General features: G+C 38.2%; 1 protein-coding gene across 16 annotated transcripts in view; it reads right to left on the reverse strand.

Annotated features, from left to right (window-relative positions):
- Window positions 1-25,134, reverse strand: part of SLC4A7 (solute carrier family 4 member 7) — a 109,557-nt gene that overhangs the window by 8,527 nt on the left and 75,896 nt on the right. For all 16 annotated transcript variants that reach the window (XM_021071464.1, XM_013981428.2, XM_013981427.2 and 13 more), the window contains 12 exons: window positions 24,661-24,835; window positions 20,968-21,101; window positions 19,668-19,913; window positions 17,767-17,872; window positions 15,162-15,323; window positions 14,661-14,774; window positions 11,692-11,853; window positions 11,264-11,515; window positions 6,506-6,574; window positions 5,034-5,207; window positions 1,550-1,681; window positions 471-568 (listed from right to left, as the gene is read on the reverse strand). In XM_021071464.1, the coding sequence (XP_020927123.1) occupies window positions 471-568; window positions 1,550-1,681; window positions 5,034-5,207; window positions 6,506-6,574; window positions 11,264-11,515; window positions 11,692-11,853; window positions 14,661-14,774; window positions 15,162-15,323; window positions 17,767-17,872; window positions 19,668-19,913; window positions 20,968-21,101; window positions 24,661-24,835 (1,824 nt within the window). The remainder of the gene's footprint in view (window positions 1-470; window positions 569-1,549; window positions 1,682-5,033; window positions 5,208-6,505; window positions 6,575-11,263; window positions 11,516-11,691; window positions 11,854-14,660; window positions 14,775-15,161; window positions 15,324-17,766; window positions 17,873-19,667; window positions 19,914-20,967; window positions 21,102-24,660; window positions 24,836-25,134) is intronic.

Below are 25,134 nucleotides of genomic sequence, written 5' to 3' on the forward strand. Positions count from 1 at the left end.
ATGCAGCATATGGAAGTTTCCAGGCTAGGGATTAAATCAGAGCTGCAGCTGCTGGCCTACACCACAGCCACAGCAATGCCAGATCCAAAGAGCCAAGTCTGCGATCTACATCACAGCTCACGGCCACGCCAGATCCCGAACGCAATGAGCGAGGCCAGGGATGACCCCAGGTCCTCATGGTTGGGTTCACTACCACTGAGCCACAATGTGAACTCTGATTTTAAATGACACTGAAACAAGAGGAGTGATGAAAGACAGGACAACCTCGCCTACTTGGCGTGGAAGCTGACGTCGCCTACCTGTGAGCATGGAGGGAGATAGCAAAGCCCTCTGTTAGCCCACATGCCAGGTTCAGGTTTGTCATCTTTTAAAAAATAGGTATCATGACTTTAGAGAAACATTACATATGGCTTATTCATGCACCTGACATGTATCCGAAGTACATTTTACAAGATAAAGCTGCATCTCACCTGTATTTCAGGGCCTTAACTGGAATCTGCAAGAGGCTTCCCCCTTCAAATGGAAGGTGCACAGTGTCTTCACCAGCGTGAAGCATTCGCTCAGCCTCCTTTAAAGCACAAACATGAAGAGGTTACCTTTCCCAGAATATTTCTAGGAGAATCAATTCATAATGTAACATCCTAAAGAACTAGAAATCCGACCTGGCAGTATTAGTTAATCTGCCATGACTTAAAATTTCTCTTTATTATTGTGAACACATGCTTGTGGCACGAGATGAAAATAACTTGTAAGGATTAATTTCCAAGAGGTTATAACTTTCATCTATGTAAGTTAATCATTCCTACTGCTTATCAATTTTGCTACATACATCAATTATTAAGTAGGGGTACAATGAGAGACAAAATTTTGTGAAATCTCCTGGTTCTCACTATAATACAACATAATCAAAACCTCATTTGGATAAGGCAGGGTTTCTCAATCTCAACAATACTGACATTTAGAGCCAAACAATTCTTCATTGTGGGAGGGAGTCCTGTGTATACAGGATGTTCAGCAGCCCATCAGGTGTCAGTCGCAGACCCTTCCATTCTGAAAATCCAAGTCACTCCAGGGAGTTTCCTGGTGGCTCAGTGGATTAAGGATCTGGCATTGTCACTGCAGTGGCTCGGGTTGCGGCTGTGACACAGGTTTAATTCCTGGCCCAGGAAATTCACATGCCCTGGGCGCAGTCAAATAATTAATTAATTAATTTTTTTACAAAGTCACCCCAAGTTGAGAGCATCTTAGCTAAGAGACATGAACCAAAATCATGACATGATTATATGGGTGAGGGCGGGCGGGCAGTACAAGAAGACACCGAGAGAGCATTACCTCTTCCTTTTTACTAATAGAAACCCCACTACTTGAGAGTGGTAATGTACCCAGCCTTAACAAAAAGAATAAAAGACAAAAGAATAAAACCTAAACTAAATTTCCTAGTACTCCTTGCAACTCAGCGTAGTGTCCTATCCTCATGGCTGCTAGTCAGGTTTGTTAATTGCTGAGCCACAACGGGAACCCCATACATTTAAAATTCTTATGTTTTTACCTCTTTCTCTTTTTTCTTTTTGTCGTCTTCTTTCTTTTTCTTACTTTCTGGCATAAGATCATCAAGCCAACTAAGCTCTCTCTTTGTGAAACACAGATCCATGAGTTTGCGTACAAAGACTAATGCAAGAACCTTTAAAAAGTGAGGGAGAGAATATTGAGTAACATCTAAAAATACACACAATATATCACTTGGAGAAAAAAAAAAGGTGATATATTTGACCACATAATAATTAAATGTTTTGCATATCTGTAGTAAAATCAGACTATGAACTGGGAGAAAATATTTGTAACATATAAGACAGCTATAAAGTGTTTATCCAAACTACACAGAACTTTTAGAAATTCATGAACAGGAGTCACAAAAACCAATAATAGAAACAGGCAAAAGATAGGAAATAGTAAGAAGAAATGGCCAGTGAATACATGAAAACATCTTCAACCTCAGCGGCCATTAAAACAAACGCAAATTAAAATAATAATACGTCTTTTTCACAAATATGGTTGGAAAGTTAAAACCTAGTGCTATAAAATGGGTTTGCTAATGTACGGCTTAAGAAATTTTAAAAACCTCTATCTACTTATATAATGTATAAATGTAAAGCAATAAAAATAGTAATCTTGTTTTGCTGTGAAGAAACGCATCCTGCTTAATCTGCCTTATAGTTTCCTGCATGGTGTCCACCTAGCGGTCACATAAGACAGGCACCACACAGCGCTGCACGGAGGACACGCAACACACAGCAGGGAGCCAGGACTGCCGGCCTCAGCAAATGCAAGAGAAAGCTAGGAAGGGGCAGAGAATGGTTTGCTCCCCTGGGGTTTTGTGGAGAGCAGGGCCCTATCCTGTTCCATCTTGATTTCTGACTTCTGGCCTGCAGAACTGTGACACAAATTTCTGTTGCTTTAAGCCAACAAGCTTGTGAAACTTTGTTACAGCTATCCTAAGAAATGAATACAGATATTATCATAAAGTATTTTTTTTCTTTAAATGGGTTTCTTCTTTTAAATTTATTCTTAACTATTTTAGTTTTTGGTCGCTAGTGTGGATACAATTTTTTCCATTTCCATCTTTAGAATGATTACTAAGATACAGCCCGTATATTATACTCAAGATTTCTTGTATTCAGCCACCCTAACAAAATCCTTATTAATTCTACTAGTTTTTAGGTTTTATTTGCTTCATTTGGGTAAATAGGTACACAATCACTTTACTGACAAATAATGTTATCTCCTTTTTATACCAATTATTGTACTACTCATATAACAGAATTGCCAATTCATATCAAACAGCAATAGTAAACAGTGAACTTCTTCCTCTAAATCAACCACAAGCCCCTGGGTTAAATTTGCTCTACCACCTGTTTTGAATGGCTTGTGAGCTAAGAATAGCTTATGTAGATGAACATTTATTATTGATTTGATGATAGGAACACCAACTTTGAACTCCAATTATCCCAAATAAAAAAATTCCATTCTTTTCATTAGTATTCTTTTTTTCGGTTTTTGTTTGTTTTGCTTTTTCAGGGCTGCACATGCAGTATATGGAAGTTCCCAGGGTAGGGGTCAAATCAGAGCTGCAGCTGCTGGCCTACACCACAGCCACAGCAATGTGGGATCTGAGCCACATCTGCAAATACCACAGCTACGGCAATGCCAGATCCTTAACCCAATGGCGCAGAGCCAGGGATCAAACCTGAATCCTCATGGATACTAGTTGGGTTCGTTACCACTGAACCACAACAGGAACTCCCCAGCAGTCTTTTATTAAAAAACAAACAAACTATATACTTACTTTTCAAATTTTATCAATAAAAAATTGCGGAAACCTCTCTCTTGCTAAATAAGTGCCTATACAAGAATCTAGTGGTCTACAGAGCCAAAAATTTACCAACCTGATGCTTTACATAAAAAAGTTTGTTGACCTCTCCTCTAGATGTTCATATTTATTGCTATAGATTCATGTATTATTTTCTTAAGACCCTCTGCATCTCTTCCAAAAGGCTATATCGTTTCTCTTTCTTTTTAGGGCCACACCCACAGCAATATGGTGGTTCCCAGTCTACGGGTCCAATAGGAGCTAGAGCTGCCAGCATACACCACAGACACAGCAACGCCAGTTCCGAGCCACGTCTGCAACCTACACCATAGCTCATGGCAAAGCCGGATCCTTGACCCACTGAGTGGATCCTAGTGGGTTCGTTAACCATTGAGCCATGATGGGAAGTCCTATCTTTTCTCTTTCTTAACCTTTACATATTTTGCTCTCATTTTCTTCTTTACTTATGAGTTTATCCATTATTAATCTTTACAAATAAAAAACTTGGTTGTATTTAAGTTTTTTTGAATAATAAGGGCAATGAAGGGCATACATTTTCCTAAGAGTATAACTTTAGCTTTATCTCATAGATAAAAAGTTACTTATTTCTTTCTTTATTTGGCTACACCCACAGCATGTGGAAGTTCCAGAGTCAGGATGCCAACCTGTGTCACAATAGTGACAATACCAGGTCTTTAATCCACTGAGCCACCAGGGAACTCCCCAAAGTTCCTAATTTCAGTGGTTCCACAACGGTTTTTTAAATTCTGTTTTCCTTCAAGGCTTATTTCAGAATTTGATTTCTAAATATTGAAGATTTTTTAATGAGTTTTCACTATTTATTTAAAACTATATTTGTGATCAGGGAATATCAAGTGGATAATTTCCACAGCTTTTTAATTTATAAAGATTTTTCTTTCTGGCCAGGTACCTAACCAACTTCTAAAAATTATCTGAAAGAGGATGAATAGCCTCTATTTGCAAAATGCAATTCTGTAATGCAATAATTTAATGAATTATATTCATTCTTATTACTATCATCTATAATTCTTTATTGCTTTTTAACTTCCAGATCTATTCATTTCTGAGAAAGATTTATTGAAATATCCTATTAAAGAACCATGATGTTCTGGTTGCTCTGCCTTTTATATTTGGCTATCATGTTTGTTCCATAAATATCCTAAGCTCTGAAGTTTTTTAAAAGTAGAAAACAGGAGTTCCCATTGTGGCTCAGTGGTAATGAAACTGACTGGGGAAGGATATTGGTTCAATTCCTGGCCTCACTTAGTGGGTTAAGGATTCAGCATTGCTGTGAGCTGTGGTATAGGCCAGGAACTATAGCTCCAATTCAGCCCCTAGCCTGGGAACTTCCATATGCAGTGGGTGCCGTCCTAAAAAGACCAAAAAAAAAGAAGAGAGAGAGAGAAAACAACAACAGTGTTCTATAGCCTAAGATCTAAAAATCAAAACAGGCCAAAATTTAGAAAATGACAAGAAAATTCAATTCTGAAAATGACGGGCTTCACAGCTAGAAAGAGCTAATTCCTCAGGTGCTTAAAAGTCCTTTGCTCAAAGTCAATTATAAATATTAATAAGATAATTACTATCAAAACACACAAAAAAATGTTATTAATTAGTGACGAAGTCTTAAAAATAAACCCCTCACCATCATGGGGAAAACGACTGCAGCAGCTGAAGCTTTTATCACCCACAAGAGGACCAGACAGGTGAGCTGGATGACCGTGAAGATATGGACCTTCCAGAGAGGCACATAGCGCAGGTAAATCAGGTCGGGTTGGTGCTTAGCAGGCATTCCAAATAATTTTATGCGGTCAAAAAACTATGTATCAAGTGGAAAACAAGACAAGAAAAAGGCTTCAACAAAAATATCATTTCTGCTACTTGGGAAAAGAAATTCCACTTTACGGTTTTGGGATTTCAACCATAATAACTTCCTTGATATGTTCTGACAGCACAGGCGAAATGCTTCAGGTTACATCTTGATCCCAAGAAGGAAAATATAAAGGCAACCATTTGAACAAATGTAATTCAATAATCAGAAAACTAGTCAAAATATTTAATTTGGGCAGGGATAAATTCACAAGTCATTTATTCCCTTTTAAACTGTCTCCTAATACGTAAAATCAAAGAGTAAGACTCTCCCAAGGGTCTTTCTGGGTCTAATATTGCCAATCTTATGAAAATGACCTGAGATAACTATAAGCAATTTGCCATCCACGGAAAGGGAAACTCTGAACCAATCCCTTGGTCTCTTTGAGCTTTAATTTCCTCATTTATAAACTGCGAATAAGATCAGTCCTACGTATCTCACAAAAGTGTCGTAAGACAATCAGGTGAGTTAACGTGATCATCTCTAGACCCTGGACTGCGTGGACCCAGACATGCGCAGCTCCTGCCTGGTGGTATGGTTGGGGTGGGGGTGGGGAGGGCGGTGACCCCACCTGAACAGCTACATGACCTACCTTAAGATCAGGTCCCCACAGATCTTAATAGATTCTATCAGGCTGGTTCCCAAAAAATGCCACAAATAAGACAAAACAGGGTACTGAAAATAAGAGATTCTAGGCTTGACTCCACGGCTTACTTAAAAACCTTCAGTAAGTCAAGCTCTGTTTCATGATTGGGGGAATTAGTGTTTCTCCCTCTTCTGTTTCCCAAAGTTGTTTTGAGGATCACAGAAGATCATTTATGGATAAGGCTTTATAACCTGTATTGCACCATACAAATGGCAGGTATTACCACTGTTACAGAAAATGAGTTAGTATTTATGTTTTCTTTTTAAGCCATTGAAATCGCGGTTCTAACATGTCAGAAACAGTATTTTTTTCCCCATTCCAATCCTTTCGATCCTCCTTCTTACTAGACTAGTCTTCATTGATGGTCACCTTTCATTAGATTCCATTAAAAATAGGCAAGGACATAGCCGTTCATGATCTCATTCTCAGGGGCAAAGATGTACATACAATAATGCAATAATTACTTGGAAAATGTGTTTCTGAAGTCACCTGCTCCCAAAATATCAGAGTTGAGAATAAATCACTAGCATCACAAAAACAATCTTTGCAACTATAAAACATTTACATTTTTCTACAAAATCATTAAATACTTAAGACTTGCCTGGATTCCTTTTAATGAGGAAACTCCCATATAAAGGAAAACACCATACAGAACAGGCATTGGAATAAACTGTAAGTAAAATGACCACAATTAGAACCCATACTATGAAAACAATTTCAGTTAAAAAAAAAAAAAAAAACATAAAAAATCAGTCAGTGAGCACCTATGGAGACAGACTTAAGTAAAAAAAAATACATAAAAACATAGTCAGTGAGTACCTATGGAGGTAAAATTAAAAGATCTTTCAGTGACGAGACCTAACTTTTCTATAAACAATAACTTCCTTGAAAAATCATCTGTCTGCTACATGTTCCTTCCTAAGAAGAGGTATGTTCAGAGGTTAGGAGCACAGACACTACAATGAGACAACTCAGTTGGTTTAAAACCCCAGTTAACATCTTGTTAAGCCTTGACCTCTCTGTGCCTTGGTTTCTATATCAGATTGTCTTGAAGATTATTAAAAAATTTCAAACACATGGAACGCTCAGAAAAGCACATGGTACGGGTCGATCACTTAGAAGGAGTCAGCCATATTACCACTATCACCACCCTAGAGTGACTATTATTCAGTATTATTTACTGAACATATATAATTCAATTCCACCCCCAAAAGAAAGTCCTTGTTGCTCTGGTAGGTAGAGGGAGCCCAAACTGCCTCCCTGGTCCACACCACAGGCACCCTACAGGAAAGCTGGGAACAGGTCCCATTCATTGTCTCAAACAACACACCCAGCACTGCCCTCCCACAAGGAGAGGGCCAAGAGCACAAAAGACTTAAACAGTCACAGAGGAGACACACTCCCTGATACTCCTCTTTACTAAACCACCTGGGGTGTTCTTACCAAAGGCCCTGGAAAAGAAAGAAAACAGGTCAACAATCTAACCAATAACCTCAGGAAAGCTCAAGAAAATATTTTATCCATAAGACAACTTCAGAATGTCAGGAAAAATGGGAGTTCCCGTCGTGGCACAGTAGAAACAAATCTCACTAGCACCCAAGAGGATGCAGGTTCAATCCCTGGCCTCCGTCAGTGGGTTAAAGGGTCCGGCATTGCTAGGATCCTGCATTGCTGCGGCTGGGGCATAGGCCGGCAGCTGTAGCTCTGATTCAACCCCTAGCCTGGGAACCTCCATATGCTGCGGCTGTGGCACTAAAAATACAAAAAACAAACAAACAAACAAACAAAAACCCAGAATGTTTGGAAAAATGAATAATCAGAATGGGGGGGGAACCTCTCAGAAATGAGAGATACAATTATAAAAATAATTTAAAAGGATTTTGTGATTAGACTAAAGATATCAATATAATGATAAGGAAAATGGAGAAGTTTTATAGTGAAAGCATGAGGACAAGAGGAATCCAGGAAGTATAATATCTGTCTAACTCAAGTAGAAGAAATATCTAAGAAAAGAGAGAAGAGGAAATAAACAACTGAGGAAAATTCCCAGTTAAAGGCACAACTTTCTAGAATAAAATGGCCCCCAGACAAGTAGGGTCAATTAAAAGTCTCCAACTTTCTACTTAAATATTCTAGCGAAATTTTAAAACACTAGGAGTAAAAAGGACATTTTGGTAGCTTCTAAAAGGGGCGGGGGGGAGCCTCTAAAGATACGAAAACCAACAACAATCTGACGTCTTATTAGGACCACTGATCTCTAGGCAAGAATAACTTTAAGACTCAAAAAGTAAACTTGAACCTTGAAATGAATATCCATCTATTAGTCAAATGTAAGGGTAATTTTCAAAGATATAAAAACTATGAAAGTTTACTAATTATGCTACCATACATGAAAAAAATCACCCAAGGAGTTCCTTTAGCAATACAAAAAAGAAATGTAAAAAAAAGTGGAACCTATATATGTACTTTTTTTAAGTAAGAGGAGTTAAAATATATTTAAGAAAACTTGTGTCTTGAGGCTTGGGTTATTTTTCTAAAATAGCAGGAGTTTAGGGAAATATTTCCACATCCACAGGCTGATCACACCACTTAAATCCTCAGCGAATATTTAGATCATAATACTGATTGTGTGTTCCCAAAGGGCTTATTTACATTTTTATAATGTAGTTTTTCTATAAACTTTTTCTATAAAGCACAGGATGTAAACATTAGTAACATCTATAATAATAAAAAACTTAAAACCGTCAACAAAAGGCAAGTGACAGAAGGGAGAATGGGATGCTGGGCTAACTCCTCATGACAACACGACCTGAGGTCAGAGGCTCCCAAGGCTTGTGGTCTCAGTCCATACTCCTAAATAGCAGTAGATTCTATATTTATAGCACTTATAATAAATAGGTAGTTAGATAAATGGGAAATAGATATTCACTGTAGCAGAAATTAAAGAATTTTAAGTTATTTTAAATACCTTTCAAAATAATAAACTCATTCCATTTAGTATAAAGAACATATTTTTACTGGAAAACTATAATTTTCAAAGAACATAAGATTGAGTGAGAAGAGGAACACTGTTCTGTATGTCTGTAAATCTCTCTAGTGGGTGGCTGAACAGAAGACAAATGAATTCTCATAGCTGCACCTGCATTCAATCTGTTTGTTGCAAGATGCTGTGCTGGCCGAAGCATGTGAAGACAATCCAGCCTCACACAGTTATCTAACTGGAAAAGAAAGGGTCAGGCAGACCCCCAACATGGTGTCCAGGACTCCCAGAAGTCCTCAGACTAGACTTTATTAACAAGTCTAGAAATACAGATATAAAAAACAGACGACTTGTGGTTGCCTAGGGGCAGGGGGGTCGGAGAGGGACGGCATGGGAGTTGGGAGTTAGCAGATGCAAACTATTCTATACAGAATGGATAAACAACAAGGTCCTACAGTATAGCACAGGGAACTCTAGCCAATCTCCTATGGTAAATCATCATGGAAAAGAATATGAAAAAAAAAAAAATATATATTGTACATGTATAACTGAGTCACTTTGCTATACAGCAGAAATTTATACAACATTGTAAATCAACTATACTACAATAGAATTTAAAAAAAGAATTACTATCTTAGGTAAAGAAAATAACGTGAGAAATAAAATGAAAGTGTGTAAAACTATAACGGTGTTAACTACCAAAATAACCTGAAAAACTAAGAAGTGAAAATTTTACCTCTGGAGAGTTCCTTTTGGAAAGTGAGAGAAAACAGACTAACTTCTCATTTTATTGTTCATTTATTTACTTATTTATTTTTTCTTTTACATCTGCTCCTGTGGCATATGGAATTTTTCTAGCTATATGCAGTTAATACTTAAAAAATTTAGGAGTTCCTGTCATGGCTCAGTGGTTAACGAATCTGACTAGGAACCATGAGGTTGCAGGTTCGATCCCTGGCCTTGCTCAGTGGGTTAAGGATCCAGTGTTGCCGTGACCTGTGGTGCAGGTTGCAGATGTGGCTCGGATCCTGTGTTGCTGTGGCTGTGGTGTAGGTTGGTGGCTACAGCTCCGATTCGACCCTTAGCCTGGGGACCTCCATATGTCACGGGAGCGGAACGAGAAAAGGCAAAAAGTCAAAAAAAGTAAAAAAAAAAAAAAAAATTAAAAGGCAACCTTCATCAGTAGGAGACTGAACTGAATACTTCTCTCGTGCCAAGCACTTCTAACAACATACCACTCGGCATTAACTGCTCATTTGCCTATCTGTCATCAACTAGATTGCTTCTTCAAAGAGACAATAACACGTCCTATTTATTATTGTTTGCTTGGTACTTAACAGACCAGAAACTACTCAACAAATATTTGGTCCATTAATTGGCTTCATGAAAGAAAGCTAAAGAATTCTAGTATTAACTACAATTTGGAGGGTTAATATGTAACACATACTTAAGCACACTCCAAATTCATACCCTGATGTATAAATATTTACAACTTTTTACTCAGTCGTTTTCTTTACAGCAAAAATAATACAATGTCAAGGGGGAAAAAATGGAGTTGAGCTCTCCATGACAAATAGAAAATTTTAGATTAGATACTTAGCTCTATTTGCTATAGCTACCGTTTTTTCTCTAAATCACTAAATTCAGTCGATGTGTATAGTAAAAATTAGCTGTGACCAAAAGATGTTTAACATAAAGTATAATTTCTTACATGTTTCATTTATAATATTAGCTGGTTTGGGGTTTTTTGTTTGTTTTGTCTTTTTGTCTTTTCTAGTGCCGCTCCTGAGGCATATGGAGGTTCCCAGGCTAGGGGTCTAATCAGAGCTGTAGCCGCCGACCTACGCCAGAGCCACAGCAATGCAGGATCCGAGCCTCGTCTGTGACCTACACCACAGCTCACGGCAACGCCGGATCTTAACCCACTGAACAAGGCCAGGGATCACACCCACAACCTCAAGGTTCCTAGTCGGATTCATTAATCACTGAGCCACGATGGGAACTCCTGGTTTTGTTTTGTTAATGAGTGCTACTACTTATGTTCTATTTAGTTTATCAGGAAGAATATATTAATTAATAGCAATATTATTTTTAATGTTTTGGTCAAATAACTCTTTCATCCATCTTTCAATATTACTTCCTCTAACATTCCTATAAAATCTTTCAGATCATAACTAAGCCATGGATTAACTCCTTCCAAAGTTTTATCGTCAATACTATTCTTTTGCATTATTTTTATATAGAACATAATCTGACACTGAAATGTCTAGACTACTAACCACTACTCCAAAACATTACTTTTCAAGTTAAGTCCTAGGAAATTAAACTAATTTTAGTTATTTTAAAAGATTTTTAGATATTGCAATAAAGAGATTTTACCTTTAGTACTGAAGTCATGAACACAGACAGGCCCATTAGAATAAAAATCATTAGCCCTGTAACCCGCTGTTCACGGATTCCCAAAAACTTGGGTTGTTCCCCTGGAGCAGAACATTCAGATTCAACTTTTAAGCTGTTGACATGACTTATTGACAACACTGTTGCAGCCACAAACCATGGAAGTCCCATGACAGAGCAAACTCCCAACATAACACCAACCATGAGCAAATCAAGATGATAGCCAGCTCCTTTCTGAAAAGTGAATGAAACATAAATATTTGTAAGCATATTGTTTTTTAGGTTAAAATCCTCTACTACCTATAAAGAGAGAAGAAATTAACCTGACATCTTTTAACCTTCTAAGTCATTATGAAAAAAACCTTCAACTCAAAGAAATTACAATACTTGAGACAAAATTTTTAAATTACCTTCAATTTGTGTTCCTTTCTGTTTATGATTACAGCTGTAATTTGTTGATCCATAAAGATGAGAATGGTACAAAGAAGAGCTGGAATAGCAGCTATTAATAAGGTCCACCATGGATTTTCTCCCAGCGGGCTTATGATCCAGCCCCTATTGGCATCAGTAGGCTGTTTAAAAAATTCAAAGTTTAATAAAAGAAAGAAAGAAAGAAGTTTTCTTCTCCTGCTGCACAAAATTTCCACAGCACAGACTGTCTACTCCAAGAAATGCCACGAGATCAGAAAGAACTGGATAAATCTTGGGATATACTGTGAATTATTTCAAAGACAACCATAGGAATTCTTCCCACCCCTAGAGACAGGCCCCTTGTTCACATGACACAGCCACTCTTTCCATCTAGCAGTGGAGTCTATTTCCTCCCCGTTAACTTAGAGGACCTTATGATTTACTTTAACCAACAGAATAAGGCCCTAGTGACACTCTGTGACTTCTGACTCTTGATCTCAAGGGCGCTTGCTGCTGCTTCTCTAACCCTCCTGGAACCCTGAGATGAAGTTGTGGAAGAAGGCTGGACAAGCTTTTCCGAGGATGACAGCCAACATGATGAGATGTTGGAGGGAGGCGACTCCTCCAGGCACCTGAACTGAGGCGTGTGAATGAGGCCGTACTGCCCCCACCAAGGCAATAAAGACAAAGCCACAGAAAGACAAAGCTAAGTCTGTCCCAATTGTCACAGATTTATGAACCAAAAAAAAAAAGGACTGCTATTAAAGGCATTATGTTTGGGGAGGTCTGTTTCACAGGAATAGACAAGTGAAGCAGAGTAACAACACTTCAACATGCTTGTATACAGTTCATGTCAAGTGAATTAATCCACCTACTAGATCAACTTCTAAACTAGCCTGCTTCAGAGATCTTACAGAATAGTGATCCTAGCAGTCTCAGCACTTAATCAGTGCACTATTTTTCCAAAGCATCGACTGACAAAAATCTGGCACTATATCAGATAGTAATACATTTTCAGTGCTATAACATAAAATTTGTTTTATAATAAAACATTTTTAAAGATCAGTTTATCAGGAAGGATATATTCTTAGAGGATGTTGGATATATTAAAATTTAAACATGTTTCTACTTAGACTTCATATTAAGCCTGTTTTTTCTTCATGAGAACATTTGTCAATACTAAAGGGAAATTTACTATTTTTGAATTCAGGTATTCCATCCCCATACTACATACATTAAATGGCTTCATATTCAATAAATGAATAAAAATGTTTTAGCTATACAATGCATATATTCTTAACTGTTCCTTAATTTGTTTTCCCAAATGTATTTTATGCCCCTTTAAATCAATTTGCTACTTAAAAGCTAGGTAAGTAAATGAATAACAAGGATATATTTGGGAACCAGAACAAGGAAATGGGATCAGGACTACAGGAAATTCTATCAATATAATTTATAGTTTCATCTATTTGTAAGACTTAGTAAAAATAGAATGACTTTGATACAGTCATCTCTTAATGGCCTAAAATCTTTAGTGACTCAATATTAATGCTTTTAAACAAAGCTCTCCAAACTTTTTATTACATATTCTTAGTGAACAATATATATCCAATGGCTCAATACTCATTTATGTATTATGTTACTAACAATTATCCTTTCACTATATTCCTTATTTCTAATGCCCTTTAAATCATCTGCTTCTAAAGGAAGTCATATAATTTGCTAAATGTAAATATAAGCAGTGACACAAACACATGACTATTAAAAATTTCCAGGGAGTTCCCTTTGTGGCTCAGCAGTTAACAAACCCAACTAGGATCCATGAGGGTGCAGGTTCGATCCCTGGTCTCACTCAGTTGGTTAAGGATCTAGCATTGCTGTGAGCTGTGGTGTAGGTTGCAGACCTGGCTCAGATCCTGTGTTGCTGTGGCCATGGCATAGGCAGGCAGCTGTAGCTCCAATTTGAGCCCTAGCCTGGGAACTTCCATATGCCACAGATGTGGTCCTAAAAAGCAAATAAAGAAATCCAGAAACTGGAGTTCCCTTGCGACACAGCAGGTGAAAGATTCAGAGTTGTCTCTGCAGTGGCCTGGGTCACTGCTGTGGCGCAGGTTCCATTCCTGGCCTGGGAACTTCCACAGGCCACAGGCACAGCCAAAAAAAAAAAATCCAGAACCTATCCAAAAGCTGCCACTTCCAACTTAGAAGGGAAAATAAATATCCAATGCTATATTGTGCACACTGTGTATTGTACACAAAAGAACTAGAGTTTACTAATGAAATCAAAGGGCTCATAAATGCTTCGATTAAACATCATTTTTCTTGTGGGGAAAAAAAAATTTTTTTGATTCTCTCCTGATTCTGTTGGAAAATGTTACAGGAAGCTTTCCAATTACTGTCAGACATATTATACCACTCTCCTAAAACTTTTAATGAGGATCTTTTTTACTCTTATAAATTCCTTGAGTTACTTCTTTATAAAGGAACAAAGAATGGAAAGGAGCAAGGCCAGGGATCGAACCCACGTCCTCATGGATGCTAGTCAGGTTCATCAACTGCTAAGCCATGACAGGAACTCCAGAGGCTATTCATATTTTAAAAATAACTCCCGGAGTTCCCATTGTGGCGCAGTGGTTAACAAATCCGACTAGGAACCATGAGGTTGCGGGTTCCATCCCTGGCCTTGCTCAGTGGGTTAAAGATCCGGCGTTGCCGTGAGTTGTGGTGTGGGTCGCAGATTCAGCTCGGATCCCACATTGCTGTGGCTCTGGCGTAGGCCGGCAGCTATAGCTCCGATTCAACCCCTAGCCTGGGAAGCTCCATATGCCGTGGGAGTGGCTCAAGAAAAGGCAAAAAGACAAAAAAAAAAAAAAAAAAAACACAAAAAAAACTCCTTAGGAGGCAATGTCTCACTTTAAGGTAGTTTAGTGTCCCCAAGTAACATACGGTCAAGTGTTTTAATCCTTACCTCGAATTTTTCAGGAACATGAAGCTTAGGAGATGGAACTCCTACAAGGTAGTCAATTACAACCATTATTACTATGGTGAGAAATACAGCAAAGTCACTGATTGTCGATCGCACCTATGTTAAAGAAATTATGTTAGTACACAAAATAGAAATACTATGTGTCCTTTCTAAATAATTATTTTTTTCACAGACTAAAATATGCCACTAGATAGTGAATGAGTTTTTTAATTAGTGACAATGTGTCAGTGAAATTCATGTTTAATATTTTTTGCAAAAGAAACACATTTCACAACAACCGACCATCCCCCATGACCCCGAAGTCTTCCTACCGATAGCTCAGACATGTAACGTACACTTTTCCCTATAAATAATTTCTTTATAGCTATTTCGCCTAAAGTCCTAATCTCAAACAAAATCAAATCTTCTGTCTTGAAATAAACCTAGGAAATGAAAACTAAAAACATGACTACTATCAGAACTCCAAAATCACACCCTGATTACCTTGGTAGGAAAATAGCGCTTGGTCTTAAATTGCTTGAGGAATGAAGACAGAAAAAACGTCGTGAAAAATAAGATGACACACCAAAAGAGCACATCTGGAATATAAGGTCCATGGTGACTACAAGCTGATCCTACAAATGTACCATGAAAGCTTTTACATTCCTGAAAAAAAGGGGGGATAAACAGAAGAGGGTAAAGAAGGTTTTCAGCCATCCGGTAAATTACTAAGGAACTTTGATGCCTCTGAGATGATAATGATAGTAAGACACACCATTATTTAATGTTTCACTCAGAAAAAAAATTACAAGTCAACACTAACACACCACCAATTTTAAGACATATCCTGAGTTCAGGGAAATCATGGTCTGACACATACTCTTACATCACTGAACTGAAGGACCGTATTCTGTCAAGCTATTCCATCACACTGCTTTCTTTCAACTCCTTATTTCCTTCAGTGATAGGCTTCTCTACTGAGCATTAATTCCCTAATTTTTTGGTTTGCATTCTCAGTCAACAACGTCACTATCTTTACTTCTGAACAAGTTGCTTACAACAAAAGCAACATAATGAAAATTACCACTCTGCCTTTTTACCAATGCTGAGTAAGAGACAGCTGTAATCATAAATTCCAGTCAGTAATAAAAACTATGTTTGACTTTTCTGACCATGAGAGTAAAGCAAGGGACTGTGTTGGAGTTCTGTGGTGGCTCAAGGCATTAAGGATCCAGTGTTGTCACTGCTGTGGCACAGGTTCGATCCCTGGCCCAGGAATGTCTACATGCGATGGCCAAAAATAAATAAATAAATAAAACAAGGGACTGTGAGCATTAAAGTTGACCACTGAAATAATAATACGTTAATAAAATCAATAATATAATAAGTAGTAGAGCATAATATAATATAATTATAGAAATATACTGACTTGATTTTCCTTTGGGGAGAAAAATAACTGAAAGGTAACCAGCGTAACAAAGGCACGTGGTCACAAAGTCATCTCCGTATATATTCTAATGAGACTCATTTTAATTTTTGGCCACACCCACAGCACACAGACGTTCCCAGGCCAGGGATGGAAGCCAAGCCACAGCAGTGACAACGCTGGATCCTTAACCCACTGAGCCACCTGGGAATTCCTAATGAGACCCATTCTAAAAACAGAACTCAGGTTTACTGAAAGAAAAACAGTTAAAGGTTCCATTATTCTCAATTTCTATCTTGTAAGATTAGTAATCCTACAATTTACAACATGGGTCATGGAAATAAAAGCTATATCTACACACACAAAAAAAAAACCTGTTGGGGTTGGGGGGTGGGGGGATATACTGAGGGTTTGGAATGGAAATGTTATAAAATTTGGTTGTGATGAGTGTTGTACAACTATAAAAGCAATAAAATTCATTGAGTAATAAAAAAAATGAAAAAAAAAACCAAACCTGTTGGCCTGTTAGATATCAAGAAAACCCACTGACAAGGCCCATATCTATAATATCAAGGCTTCTTATTCATTGTGACATGAGCTTTTTTCAACAAATCACTCTCCTCTGAGCACCCTGAACTTTACCTCTTTCCTAACAAAAATGACTGTTTCAATATAAAAGAGCAAAGCTTTACTCTTTTAAACCAGCACTGTCCCCAGAGCTGTCTGTGCTGGTAAAATGCTACGTGTCTGATGCTCAGCACAGCAGGGGTCTAGCTACCCAAGGGGACTGAGCACTTGGAATGTGACTTGTGCAACTGAGAGACTCAAGTTTTAACTAATTTTACTGAATGTACACTTAAATAGACACATGTGGCTAGGGACCACCATACTAGCCAGCCATAAATTACCAATGGGATGAAATTTCAGATGATACCCCTCCAATGATGTATTTAGGAGATCACTCTCACCCTTAGCGAGAAAAGCATGGCCTACAATTGCTTACCGATATAAAAGGAACCAGAGAAGCTCAGGAATCTTGGCTCTAATGGATACTGCCAGCAACACTGGACATCTTTATTTCTAAATCCCAACCTTGGGAGTATCCAAAACATATTTGAGGGCTAAAACAATATTTCCCACCAGAATACAGAAATACGTATGTAACAGTCTTCAGTACCCAGTAGGTGCTCATTATAGGTTTTGTCCTTTCTCCTTTCTTTCTCCTCAGTACTTAAGTCAGACTCAGGTCTGCAAGGTAAGCAGGTTGGGTGTGAGCATTCTTAATCTCCTAAATAAGTGGTTCATGGAGCAGACAGACTGACAAACAGAAGAGGCTGGACAAGTGGATTCAGGCTGCTGAACTGTCACCTCTAGGACCTGCCACTAGAGGCCCATGAATTTACCAACCCAAGTAGAATTAGAGACCTGAAGCATATTCACATCTTTCCAATAACTGTATCCTGGAAGTCGAAAATAGTTTGTTTGGGTTACCTTTAAACATCTTTTCAGCCTACACAACTTCCGTACATGATAAATAAAAGTGTGGTAATACCTATTTGGCCAACACAACACTCTATTCTGAAAACACACTATTTCCATTAATCAAGAACATGTCAGTTTACTCAGAGAAAGCTAGAGAACTAGGCTGCTGTTTGCACCATCCTTCGCTTCACATGTACTCACAGAAACAGTGAGGTTCCCCCAGGGAATGTCCCGAGCTGTTACGTTCCTTTCCTCCCACACCTTCAGAGTTTCATTGCCAGGGTGAGGAGGCTCAACACAAACACACCTGAGAAATGAGAATTGGAGAAAGTCTTAACAATGCTGCTTTTTGCGTTTACATTTTATTAAACTGACCACTATGTGGTGGCTTTAGCTTAACTTTTTCTCCATGTTGCAAAGCATGGAGACTAAAAAGTGGGAAACACATCAGAAACAATGGAATGGAATAAAGTTTGGCTTGTGTAAATAAAACAAAACAAATAGAAATCTCAACAAAATGTTTACCAACGAAACTGGCTGGGCAGCTCCCTTGGGGGAGCACTGTTTTCTTTCGCCAGGTCAGGCTCTACGACATCTTATCCACTCACCTCTGTCGGAGCTGCTGCTGCCTCCCCATCTACACACAAGGTGCACTGGTTCCCATCTATTAATTCTAGCCCCACCTACTCACGTTCATTCTTTACTCATCTTAAGATTCATTCTTACAGTAATAAGTAAAACACAGTCTTTCAGGACAGGATTAGGAGGAGCAAAGCAATCAGAGCTGAGTGCATATCCAGAACTATCTCACCTGCCTGTAAAAGCTAGAAACACATAAGCAAAGAAATCTCTAAAGGTGGATTGCAAGAGACAAACAGGAACATTCTCAGTTGGTTTGGAGCTGTGAGAGAAAAGGCAGGAGGCTGGACTTTGGATTCAACACAGAGGCTCTATAGTTTACCAGCTGTTAGAGCCAAGTCAAGTTTTAACCTCCACGAGCCTCGGTTTCTTTGCACAGAGAAGAGGCTGTGACATGAATGACTAACACCATGACATGCATCATGCAACACTCCTAAAACAGTGCCTGCAAGTGCTCACAAAATGTTAGCAATGTTCACACGTAGGAAACCCTGCACTAACTGGCTGGCAAGAGCTATAAAAACCATGCTTCTTAAAGGTCCAAGTCGCAGGAAAGAGAGAAGACAAAAAATAACATTAAAAAATTAACTAGTTTTGAGAGTAAAGAAGATAACACAAAACAGATTTGGCATCAAAGTGTCACTGATATTTCCAAATAGGTCAATGTCTTATAGGAAGTTTTGTATCTCTCCCTGGTGTGTCCATCAAAGCTGAGAGCGGGCAGGGAAGGCGAGAAGAGAGAGTGTGAAGGGAAAGGGGGAGGACACAGGGATTAGGGGCTCGGGTGGGCAGAAGGGGGGCATTTTTTGGTAACCACGTTTCCCAATGTAGGTTAGTAATGCAGGAGCTCACTTAAACCAAGCATGCTGAAGATAGCAAATACAGGCATCTTCCTCGATATGTCTGTCATAACCTTTTTGATGTTTAAGTTGATTTGCCAACCCTTTGTAATAACTATTATAATTACTTTTCAAATCCTATTTCACTCTAGAGTCTTAAAATGTATTTTCATGTCATGCTTTACTTAACACAAAGATAATAATACACTAAATGGCATAAAACTGTGTACTGAAATTATTCTTTAAAATAACTTCTAATAAAAATTATCGGGCTTCAAAAATGTTAGTGAAAATGCAAAATACAAGAGGAATATATGAATATATGGTGGTCAGTTGCCAAACGATTGAACTTAAATTGGCTAATCAATTTAATTCAACAGAAGACAAAAAAAAAAACACTTGAATAAATTGTTCTAGTGAATAAAAATAACTGAGCCTGTTCAACTGCATTTACGTCCCCTGAGTGCTCTGCTAAGGTCTCGTGTGTAACAATCGGCCAACCTCCACATGGTGGGTTGGGTGGTTGGCCAGACAGAGAGCATCACGTTGCAAAAAATCCATCTTCTTTGCTCAGACATCGCTGCAAAAATGCATTTTAATATTCAGGGAAACAGAAACACTTACGAGTAGCTGGTCAGTTCATCTAAATTGTTGTGCATATTAAATGCATATATTTCTCCTAAATGAAAGAGCTTCTCCAAAGCCTCGTAGATGAATATGATGCAAATGAGAGCTGCAAAAGCCTCCTCGGTGAACCGGGTGATGTAACACACAAGACTGCTTGCATCTGTGGCAACCAAAACAATGCACAAGAAAGAAGTCCACAGACCAATACTTGTTCTCAAAGACAGATAGGAAAGGTGGTAATCTCTGTTTAGAAGGAAAAATGTGGACATGATTAACATAAACATGCCAACAGTATTGGTACTTAAAATTTTCATAACGAGCAAAAAGAACAGTATAAAAACCTAAAATTCCTAAAAGAGAATAAGCCACAGAATAACAAAATAATGACTAAAAAAAGCTCTACATGTTTTTCTACTTAAACTGAAGACTAGCTGCCTATTAGCAGACTTAGTGGTTATATTTTACTTACATAAAGATTTACAGTGAACATCTAATAGGTAATCAATACTTCAAACCAAAGACCTCGCTTTAGTTAGGAGGAGAAACAACAGATACGCAGCCGACAGAACAACTGGATGTGTGTCACTCTCTGAAGAGCCAGTCGTTCTGGTGTCAGCAAGGCAGCCACGCTGCCCCCCCCCCCCGTTTGACCCTGTTGCTCCTCTACCGCCAGTATCACCACAGGCAGTGACTCCATTTTCCAATTCAATTTCAAGTAGGATATTACTACCACAAAGTCTAAAACATTTCGGGCCACTGCATTTTCTATTTATCTGTGTATTGTGCCAGATCAGAGTCAGAATCAGTGAAGAAGAATCAGAACAAGAGTAATTAGAGGAATCATACATGTAACAGCATCAAGTTGTTTTCAGACTAAAATACTCCACCGCATTTCTCTCACACAACGAAGAGCCCCGAGTGTCAAATTCCAGGGCTACAAGCTATAGTACTTGCCCTGATTCCCCACCATCATCAAGCCTCTCGGTGTTATCTCACACCCTGTTCCTTTATAAAACCAATATACCATCCAGTAAACACAGTAACACCTTCTTACTGGGTTGAAACTTGCTAACACAAGGGATTTTTATTGTCCCTCAAGCGACTTGCTCATCAGTACTCAAATCCATTAATTTTAAGAGTAGGGCTGACCACACTGAACCCCAAAATATTGAAGTATATGTACTGCTTGGATCCTCTTCTTCAGCTATTAAATACATGACGTACTTTTAGGTAAAGTTAATAAACAATACTATATAATTATACACGTTTGAAAATACATGTGACAAATATTACATACCTGCAGAATTTAAATAAAATTTTTTCAAACACTAAAACTGGACCTGTGCTCCCCAATATTGTTAGAGGTTGCCCAGCAAACAACGAATAGGCAATCCCAGTTAATGATGCTCCAAAAAGAGACTCTATTGCACTCTGTTTAAGGAAAAAAGAAATGAATAAAAGTAATACATCGTAAACATATTTCTAACCTATGTATACATATTTGACATCTGGAAATAAAAATATTAATCAAGTAGTTAAAAATATAAAGCAAACACAACTTTGAATCTCAAATTTTAAATTTTAAATATGGGGAAATTACAAATACATTTTAAACACATAGGGAAAACTGTTTTGTTTTCACATATTAAAGGTTAACTTTTGCAATCAACCTTAATTTAAAACTCAACACTCAGGAAGCAAGGGGGGAGGGGTGAATAGAAAATGGACACAGAGGCTCCACCCCTATTATTCGGTACACATTTGAATGTCTGAAGTAGTTCATTTAAGAAAATACAAAACATTAAATACTTGATCCTGTGTGCGACCGAAAAGAGACTCCTTCAAATATTTGATCACATGAATAAGAACTCAGCATGTGATCCTACCTTCAGTTTGATTGCTTAAGTGCAATTTCCCACAGATTTTAAAGAAATTAATCTGATAGGCTTACAACAGATATCAAAAATGAAATGCTTAACATAAATAAAATAGATGCGAAATGTTAAAAAAAATTCACAGCAATCATAAATGAGGAAATATTATATTAAAGATGGGTTTTTAAAAAAAGATAAAAAGAAAGACTCAGAGAAATCTTAACTGGAAGCTGGCAGGCCAATTTAGTTTCACCACCAACACTGCATCCTAAGTGGTTAGGTAGGTTGTCAGTTGGTGAGGCTATGTATGCCACTAGACAGAGGGGAAGGATAGGAAAGATGGTCACCATTCACAAACATCAAGGTCAGCTGGAGTGCATGATTAAGAAAGGAAAAAGCCCACCCGCCTACTCACCCTCAGTAAAAGGCAAGGAAAGAAGCTTGTGAGAAACAAGCCTCCTGGAAGAGGAGGCAGTGCAGCAGTGGACAGAGCAGGGCTCCAGAGCCAGACCTGATGTAAAAGATGGTTCCTTCGAGGTATGAAACCAGGGCCATGTCTCAAACTTGTCTAGCCCAACTTTTAAATGGGGGTGACATCAGCCACAACATAGTGAAGCAGTGTTTCTAAAAATATCTAGTAAGCACACTGGCATGTGGAATGCCCTCAATAAATGGCAGCAATTCCCATCAATAGCAATAACAGCATCTTCCAAAATCAAAGTCACAACAAAGACAGTATGCAGTCAAAATATTGTCCAACTTTCAGTACAAAAATAGGATCAAACCCTCGAACAAACTTGACTTTTGGAAAAATGAAGTGTCCATATTAATAACGTATTTATTAACTATATCAGATAAATTTGTCTTCCTGCCCACAAACAACAGCTCGTTGTTACCTAAGCTATTATAAAAACCCTTAGTTCAATTACGATATGCATATTTAGGAACGAACTTAGGCAGAGCTCAAACCAAAGGGGAAAAAAAATGTCTAAATGGCATCTAGAAACAGAAAGCAACAAGTTGAGAAGAGAATCAAAGAGATAAAATAGCAAATAAAGAAATGCTAATGGGGGCAGATGGGCACAAAATCATGGTTTCCCTCCCCAGTGTTGCACTGAAAATGCAGAAACTGCCAGGTAACAGCTTGCTTTCCCCGCTCCCCAAATCCCTCAGTGCCAGTTACCCAAATCTACTTTCCCCAGTTTTTAAACTGTTCCCTTATTCATTCCTGCGCCTATGTTCACACTGAAGCATATCTCTCCCTAAAGGAATCACAGCCCCACTCCACTGCCTTCCCTAACCCTCATCCCATCAGAAGCTCTGCCTTCATCTTCTCCACGTGCCCCACCGCAAGACACCTTTCCTCCTTCTCGAAACCTCCACTTTGATTTCTGCAAAATGACATCACCCTGACTTCTCTTTCAGAGCCTTATGGTGATTGTGTTGAATTTGCTGGGCCATTTTCCTCCTTCTCGACCTTCCTTCTTTCCATAAATGGGAGTGACTGCCCCTTTTTCTTCTCTTCTCCCTTTAAATTTATCTCCCTGTTAATCTCATCTATCTCAGTTTCAACCCTCGCTTGTACCTAGCACCATTCCCAATCTTTCTATTTGCTCTTACCACTCTATAAACTCGGGAACTGCACCTCCTAATGTCTCCATTTCTACTTGATAATAAAGCATCTGAAAATAAACACATCATCATCTCCATATCATTTCCCTCCCTAACACTTCTGACTTCACTGCATCTATGATTTCAGCTCCTACAGGTCCTCCTTTATTGTCTCCCTCCTGTGCGGCTCAGTGCACCACGACCTAGTATCTACATAGATGCCATCTTGTCATCTTCTTCTAGGCTAGGACCCTTGAGGACAGAAGACACATGCCCAAGTCTTACCCTTTGCTCCACATTCCTCCAGGGCCTAAAGCTCGAGCACATGCACAGGGCATTTAAAGAGCAGGACGGGTTGGGCAGGCAGCAAGTGACAGTCCAAGAGGAAAGAAGCAGTGTTTGCATAACATAACAGATAAGACACGTTTCCTCAGGGACCAGCACTTTACATGTACAACTTGCGACAGCACATTAAACAACTTACTAAAAATATTCATCTTTGATACAATGATTACACAATAACAGAAAAGAATCTAAATAATTGAAAATAAATTGAGTTGGAAGGAAATTTCAGTTGTCAGGTCTATCCCATGTTCAGTTTATGAAATACTTGAACAATTATTACTACTTAGATTTTGGTTTTTAACCTTTTATCTCTAAAAAAAATAAATTTCCTCCAAAGAGTAAATATCATTAAACAAAATACACGTAAGAACCACAAATCATCTCATTTAAATACCATTAAAATATATATATAAACAACAGATTTTTCTAAATATTACAAAGCACTAGATACTATGTTTTGTTTATCATGCCCCCTGCAACAGTCCCCAACACAGGATTACCAAGAACAAAAAAATAAAATAAAATAAAAACTTTCATTTTAGTCATCAAAATATGGATGCAGTTTTTAGTTATATTTTCCAATGAATGCTTTGGCAACTTTCACACAAATTTAGTAATGGTAAAATTAAAAGTAAACACCACTTCAAAAATCCATCATTTGTCCACAATTATGCCAAACAGTTTAGCCCGGTGGACCTGCCAGGGCTGGTAAGTTAATATTAATTGATCACATGGGTCTAACTAACCTATGATGCCTTAAAGAATACAAAGCAGCCCCATTGATAAATCCTCCCACCCACCGCCCTCCCAGAATCAGTTCAATTGGTCTGTCTCCCCGCCACCCACTCCCCCCACAAAGACAATATAAGCCTTTTATTCAATTTATAAAGCCATTCATCCAAGCAAGCCATGACAAAATTTTTCTTTAGTTTTTGTTTGTTTGTTTGTTTGTTTTACCTCAACTGTGCATCTTCTCCTGCTCAAATGGCTTCCCCATGTTTTCCACAGCAATTACCTTTGGGGGAAGTCTGCTTTGGGACAGGTTAATCATGCTGTGGGTAGACTCTTCAATAATAAAAGTATGAATTGTGAGACAAATGCACACAGACACTTGCCTCTGAAGAGCTAAGAGCCTGGCCACTACCAATCTTTGTACTCACTATTCTGCCTTCTGTAGCTTCTCCAAGCAGCCCTCCAAAAGTGATTACAGGAGACATACAGGCACAGTATAGGAAAAGAACCGAGGCCAGGCACTGCAGACTTAATGCATCCTTGAAGTCACTCAAGAAAAAAGGTGCTTTCCTTTTGATGTCAAGTATCAAACCACCAAAAAGCCTAAATAGGTGAGATGAAACTCGTCAAACTGTACACTAGAGGATTCTGGCTAGTTCAAACTAAAACTATGGCCTACATAAAACTGCTGGTGCCTAGTGTTTTGTCAACACAAATTAATGTTCTCTTTAAATAATGGTATAAATTACAGACGATACATTCATTTAATTCATTTAACCTAATTCACTGGTAGCGGAAAGGTAGATCTCACTAAGTTAAGAGACACATTATCTATATCTTATGGACTATATACTGAAAAGACTACAGGCAAATGATTTTATAGGAATAAAGGTAACTTTGAA

The sequence above is a fragment of the Sus scrofa genome, chromosome 13, assembly GCF_000003025.6.
Source record: "Sus scrofa isolate TJ Tabasco breed Duroc chromosome 13, Sscrofa11.1, whole genome shotgun sequence".
Lineage (NCBI taxonomy): Eukaryota > Metazoa > Chordata > Mammalia > Artiodactyla > Suidae > Sus > Sus scrofa.